The sequence below is a fragment of the Salvelinus namaycush genome, chromosome 41, assembly GCF_016432855.1.
Source record: "Salvelinus namaycush isolate Seneca chromosome 41, SaNama_1.0, whole genome shotgun sequence".
Taxonomy (NCBI): domain Eukaryota; kingdom Metazoa; phylum Chordata; class Actinopteri; order Salmoniformes; family Salmonidae; genus Salvelinus; species Salvelinus namaycush.
The window spans coordinates 19,753,412-19,760,414 of NC_052347.1; the positions used below are offsets into that span (position 1 = coordinate 19,753,412).

The following is a 7,003-nucleotide window of genomic DNA, read 5'->3' on the forward strand; positions in this document are numbered from 1 at the left end:
TTAGTCCGGTGCTGCCCCTTAGTCCGGTGCTGCCCCTTAGTCCGGTGCTGCCCCTTAATCCAGTGGGGTTAATGTGGAGGGTGGCCATTTGGAGGAGGCTACGTAAGCGGGTAGTGACTATGGTGGGGTGGGGACCACGACCAGTGCCAGAGCCGCCACCGTGGACAGACGCCCACCCAGACCCTCCCCTAGACTTTATGCTGGTGCGCCCGGAGTTCGCACCTTAAGGGGGGGGTTTATGTCACACCCTGGCCTTAGTTATCTTTGTTTTCATTATTATTTTAGTTAGGTCAGGGTGTGACATGGTGAAGTATGTATTTTTTGTATTGTCTAGGGTGTTGTTTGGTTTAGGGGGTTTAGTAGAATAGATGGTTTAGTGTTCAGTGTAGGTGTCTAGGAAAGTCTATGGTTGCCTGAATTGGGTCTCAATTAGAGACAGCTGGTTATTGTTGTCTCTGATTGGGAGCCATATTTAAGGCAGCCATAGGCTTTAGCTGTTTGTGGGTCATTGTCTATGTCTAGTCTATGTTGAACGTAAGTAGTTTGTGTGTGCACTTGCGTTTGTAGCTTCACGGTCGTTTGTTGTTTTGTTAGTTTGTATAAGTGTTTCGTGTTACGTCTTCGTGTAATAAAAAAGATGGATTCATATCATGCTGCGCCTTGGTCCAATCTCTCATATCAAGACGATCGTGACAAGCAAATAATGTCTAAACTCCAATGTACTGATTTTTGGGGGGAAGAAATGTAGAAGGAAGGTATCATGTTTGTGAATGACAATGTAAATAAGGACAGTAAAATTATGTCACACAAGAAATTAACAAATGTGTATGGAGATAAATACAGAAGTATAACCAACTCATTGCAGCTCTGCCACAAAAATGGAAGAGACAATTACTCAAAACAGAAACAAATTAATTGGTTTGTCTGCCTCCAATGAAAAACCATGAATGGCTTAAAATGACAGGTATAAATCATAAAATGTACCAGTTTCAGTATAGGGTTGAGAGGTTTGACAACTATAAAGCATAAAATGAAAGATAGTTGGGAACAGGTTTTTGATGTCCCAATACCTTTGAACCAGGTTGATGAACTGATATACAAAACAAAAAATGGACGCATCAATCCGATCTTTTCAATGTAAACTACTATATAAAATTCTTGACACAAACTAAATCCTCAATATATGGCACAATGAACAGTCAGCCCTGTGCAGACTCTGTCATGGGGAAACAATAAACAGATGATCTCTTTTGGTACTGTCCTTCAGTGGCTCGGTTTTGGAGTCAGGTCCAGGAGTGGTTGTTACAGTGCCTTGCAAAAGTATTCATCCCCCTTGGCATTTTTCCTATTTTGTTGCATTACAACCTGTAATTTATATTGATTTTATTTTGGATTTTATGTAATGGACATACACAAAATAGTCCAAATTGGTAAGGTGAAATGAAATAAAATGTATTTTTTTTTAAAAGGAAAAGTGGTGCGTGTATATGTATTCACCCCCTTTGCTATGAAGCCCCTAAATAAGATCTGGTGCAACCAATTACCTTCAGAAGTCACATCATTAGTTAAATAAAGTCCACCTGTGTGCAATCTAAGTGTCACATGATCTGTCACATGATCTTACACATGATCTGGAGCAGTTTTGCCTTGAAGAATGGGCAAAAATCCCAGTTGCTAGATGTGCCAAGCTTATAGAGACATACCCCAAGAGACTTGCAGCTGTAATTGCTGCAAAAGGGGGCGATACAAAGTATTGACTTGGGGGGTGGAAGGTGGGGGTGAATAGTAATGCAATCTCAAGTTTTCTTTTTATTTTGTCTTATCTCTTGTTTGTTTCACAATAAAAAATATTTTGCATCATCAAAGTGCTAGGCACGTTTTGTAAATCAAATGATACAAACCCCCAACAAATCAATTTTAATTCCAGGTTGTAAGGCAACAAAATAGGAATAATGCCAGGGGGTGAATACTTTCGCAAGCCACTGTAAGTCATATCTCTGTTCAGATGGACCTACAAACTGTACTGTTAGGAGATCTGAAAAACCATGATCAATCAATGGGAAATATGAATACACTCTTCGGTAAAGTATTTATTTTTAGGGTAATCTTGGTAGAAATGGTACAAATAGAGAGGTTCAAGACCCTCGTAAGACATCACAGTAAAATAGAAGGATGTATTGCAAAAGGAAATAGTAAAATGGTAGTGTACTAGGAAAGATGGGTTCGTCTGTAGACATCGGAGGGTTGGAATTAAGATTAGAGTGTACTGTATATGTGAGGGAAGATAGATGTGAGTAGCAGTAGAATAAGTATTGTTGGCTGTTAGTTTTCTCCAATCAGGGGAGGATTGATAGTGCTGAAAAAATATATATAATAATAATAATAATAATAGGGGGATTAGAAATTAGAAAACAAATTGCTTGATAGAACACAGGATCTGTAATATTATTAAGGCTGATCTGCAAGTTAAAGTTTTGCATAAAATATTACATTTACTGTATTATACAAAGGATATAAGCATATTAGAATATTTAGATACAAGTCAAATGTGCATTCATTCAAACTGCAGGGTACTTCAATCTCAATTTCTCAGAGGGCACACTCTTATCAGGTTAACGGCCAATTTGGAACATTTGTTTTACAGCGCATTGTAAAATTCTCACTTCTTTCCCCATCCAGAGACATCTTTAATTAATCAGTCCATTAATTTAATCGTTAATCATTACTGACCGTGGTTTGGGACATCATGTTCAGGCCTGAGCAGAGGTGTGATCAGTCTAGTCATTTCCTTCAAGTGAGATTGCTCAAAGGCAATTTTAAAAACCTTTCAAAGCACAACAAAGGAGGAAAAGAACTGTCATTTTTGATGATTTCCATAAAATAGGCAAATGTGTGATTCTGGGCCAGAGCTGAAGTTCCCTAAAGATAATGAGGTGGGTGAGGAAGGTGTTAACCTCTAACGAGTCACCATCCCGGATCCGGGATCCTCCTCATCAAAAAAGCTGACTAGCATAGCCTAGCCTAACGCGACAGGGATATCATATAATATAATTTCATGAAATCACAAGTCCAATACAGCAAATGAAAGATAAACATCTTGTGAATCCAGCCATCATTTCCGATTTTTAAAATGTTTTACAGCGAAAACACAATATATATTTATATTAGCTCACCACAATAGCCAAACACACAACGCCATGTTTTCACCATGTTTCCACCGCAAAGGTAGCTTTCACAAAACCCACAAATAGAGATAAAATGAATCACTAACCTTTGAAAAACTTCATCAGATGACAGTCTTATAACATCATGTTATACAATACATTTATGTTTTGTTCGAAAATGTGCATATTTAGAGCTACAAATCGTAGTTTTACATTGCAGCCACCATCACAAATAGCACCAAAACAGCCAGAATAATTACAGAGAGCAACGTGAAATACATAAATACTCATCATAAAACATTTATGAAAAATACATGTTGTACAGCAAATGAAAGATAAACATCTTGTGAATCCAGCCAATATTTCCGATTTTTTAAGTGTTTTACAGCGAAAACACAATATATATTTATATTAGCTCACCACAATAGCCAAACACACAACGCCATTTATTCACCGTAAAGATAGCTTTCACAAAACCCACAAATAGAGATAAAATGAATCACTAACCTTTGAACAACTTCATCAGATGACAGTCTTATAACATCATGTTATACAATACATTTATGTTTTGTTCGAAAATGTGCATCTTTAGAGCTACAAATCCTGGTTTTACATTGTGAATACGTAGCCATGATGCACCAAATTGTCCGGAGAAATTTTGGACAGTCACGTAATCTAACCAAAAAACTCATCATAAACTTTACTAAAAATTACATGTTGTGCAGCAAATGAAAGATACACTGGTTCTTAATGCAACCGCTGTGTTAGATTTAAAAAGAAAATTACTTTACTACAACATACAGCATGCAATATTGTGAGACAGCGCTCACCAATTCTCCGCCTTGTTGGAGCCAAAACAAACCACAAAAATACGAAATAACATCATAAATATTCTCTTACTTTTGATGATCTTCCATCAGAATGTTGTGCAAGGAGTCCTAGTTCCAGAATAAATCGTTGTTTTGTTTAAGAATGTCCATTTCTTCTGTCGAATTAGCAACTTTGGCTAGCCATGTGGAGGGCACATGCCCAAGAAATCTTGCGCATGGAACGAAAAATTCCAAAATTCCCAATAAACGTCGAATAAACTGGTCAAACTCGGTTGAAAATCCTACTTTATGATGTTTTTCTCATATGTATCCAATAAAATCAGAGCCGGAGCATTTCGTCGTGTATACGTAACGCATTTCAGAAGACAATGTGAGGTTCCCTGGTGCGCAGTTGAATACTGACAAAAGAGCGGACCTGTCACTCCAAAAGCTCTCATTCGGTCTCACATCAAGCTAGACACCCCATTCAACATTCTACTGCCTGTTGACATCTAGTGGAAGGTGTATGAAGTGCATACAGATCCATAAATATAAGCCAGTTGAATAGGCAGGCCCTGACACAGAGCCCCATTTTCAGAATTTTCACTTCCTGTTTGGAAGTTTGCTGCCAAATGAGTTCTGTTTTACTCACAGATATAATTCAAACAGTTTTAGAAACTTCAGAGTGTTTTCTATCCAATAGTAATAATAATATGCATATTGTATGATCTAGAACAGAGTACGAGGCCGTTTAATTTGGGCAAAGTGAAAACAGCACCCCCTATTAAGAAGAAGTTTTAAGTGAAGCATTTTGTCTGGCGGGTGAAAGAGTGCAGAGCCACTTGTGCATTAATAATGAAGGACTGTGATGACAGAGTCTGATCAAAAAGCAACTGATTGATGTTGTTGTCTGTCTTTGCCCTCTCTCTGTCTGTGTCCCTCAGACATCCAAGAGCACCCAGAAGACGGGAGAGTCTCAGATCTAGGGGGCTGGACGCTGGTTGCTGGACATGACCCCATGATGCCTGACCTTGTGACCTCCTAGCAACACCTGGGAGTTTTATAAAACCATAATCACCCTGGTTTAATGACATGCATAAGTTAATGCTTGCCTGGTCCGAGATCTGTTTGTGCTGTCTTGCCAAAAGAGCACAAAAGGACCAGGATAGATTGATGGGATGGTTGATGTACGTTTTTTTGTGACAATTATATTTCGCTTTAAGCAGTATTGTGCACATTTTTTAAAGATTCTGTAAATATTACTGTACTTTTTCGTTGGGCTGGCCTGGATATTATTTTAAGCTAAAACTCCAAAGAGTAACGATAACAAAGTTATTTATTGTTTTACACTGATTTTCCTATTCACAGTTTCATGTGTCTTTTTCCAACCTTGATATTCTTTGGATTATATAATGCTGATGAGAAACCCCCCTCCTACTGTAGAAGAGTGAACTAGTCCTGCATGGTTTAACCAGGGACAACTTTTCATGGATTATTACATTAAGCATTATCCAGGTACTTTCTCTGATCTTAAAATACATAACAGATGAAAGCAACAAATTATAAAAAATAGTCATAAACTATCATGGTTTTATTTAAAAAGTAATTGTTTAAAACATAACCATCAAAGGTCGAGTTGTGAGAGTCAGATTGAAATGTATATTTTGTGTATATAGTTTTATAATTGTATCTCAATTTTAAAAGAGATCAACCAAAAAATGTACAAGAATCATGATCATGACTGTTATTGTTTCTAGTAAGGTGTGCATCCTGTCAAATAAGGACAAATTAAAATCATTGTAAATGTTTTCTTAGTAAAGATCATTTGTATGACTGTTTTTTTTACTGGGAAATGGCATGCTTTTATCACTGTACTGTAACTTCTCTGTTTTTAGACCTTTATTTGCCATGAGATATTTTAATTGAATAAAATATTAAAATATTTTGTATCTGTGTAGCTTGATTTTATTTTGTTAAATGTGGTTCAAGATACTGTATATCTAAGAAATGTTTTTCTGTCTCCGTTTTAGATTAAGGCAACTGCATGTGTAGTCTACCTGAAACTGATGTGGAATTGTTTTGAAAAGGTTTCTGATTGGTTCAGAACTGTTTGTTTTAGTACAGACGTCAAACTCTGAATGGGTGGGGATAGTCTCCATCAGATTGTCTCTCATCTCAGAAGATGCAAACTGACAAAGGCAATTTCAGCCGGTTATTTAGGGCCTCAATGGGTTTGCGAGTCAGAGTCACACGGTATGAAAACAAGAAATTAGAAATGTTCGCCTTGAAGTACCTTGATTTATTATAATTGCTTATAAACAGTCACCTCCAAAATTATTGGAACCCTTGATAAAGATGAGTAAAGCAGACTGCATAAAATAAATAATACAAATAATGAGGTATAATGTATGCTAAAAATAAAATTATATTGTTTTATAAAAATAAAATTGCTCAGAGAAAAATATGTTAAAGAAATAATTGTTAAATACTTTGTGCACCTTCCTCATTCCGTCAGTAGAGGATGCCTGGTTATTCTTTAAAAGTGCTTTCCTCACCATCTTAAATAAGCATGCCCCATTCAAAAAATGTAACTAAGAACAGATATAGCCCTTGGTTCACTCCAGACTTGACTGCCCTTAACCAGCACAAAAACATCCTGTGGTGTACTGCATTAGCATCAAATAGCCCCTGTGATATGCAACTTTTCAGGGAAGTTAGGAACCAATATACACATGCAGTTAGGAAAGCAAAGGCTAGCTTTTTTAAACAGAAATTTGCATTCTGTAGCACAAACTCCAAAAAGTTCTGGGATACTGTAAAGTCCATGGAGAATAAGAGCACTTCCTCCCAGCTGTCCACTGCACTGAGGCTAGGTAACACTCTCACCACCAATAAATCCACGATAATCGAGAATTTCAATAAGCATTTTTCCAAGGCTGGCCTTGCTTTCCACCTGGCTAACCCTACCCCAGTCAACAGCTCTGCACCCCCCACAGCAACTTGCAAAAGCCTCCCCCATTTCTCCTTCAC

At 37.3% G+C, this 7,003-nt stretch overlaps 1 protein-coding gene across 1 annotated transcript in view; it reads left to right on the forward strand.

Annotated features, from left to right (window-relative positions):
- Positions 1 to 5,918, forward strand: part of LOC120034528 (adhesion G protein-coupled receptor E5-like) — a 29,212-nt gene extending 23,294 nt beyond the window's left edge. Inside the window, exon 19 of the mRNA XM_038981120.1 lies at positions 4,918 to 5,918. Within this exon, the coding sequence (XP_038837048.1) occupies positions 4,918 to 4,959 (42 nt within the window). The 3' untranslated portion in view covers positions 4,960 to 5,918. The remainder of the gene's footprint in view (positions 1 to 4,917) is intronic.
- Positions 5,919 to 7,003: the final 1,085 nt, after the last annotated feature.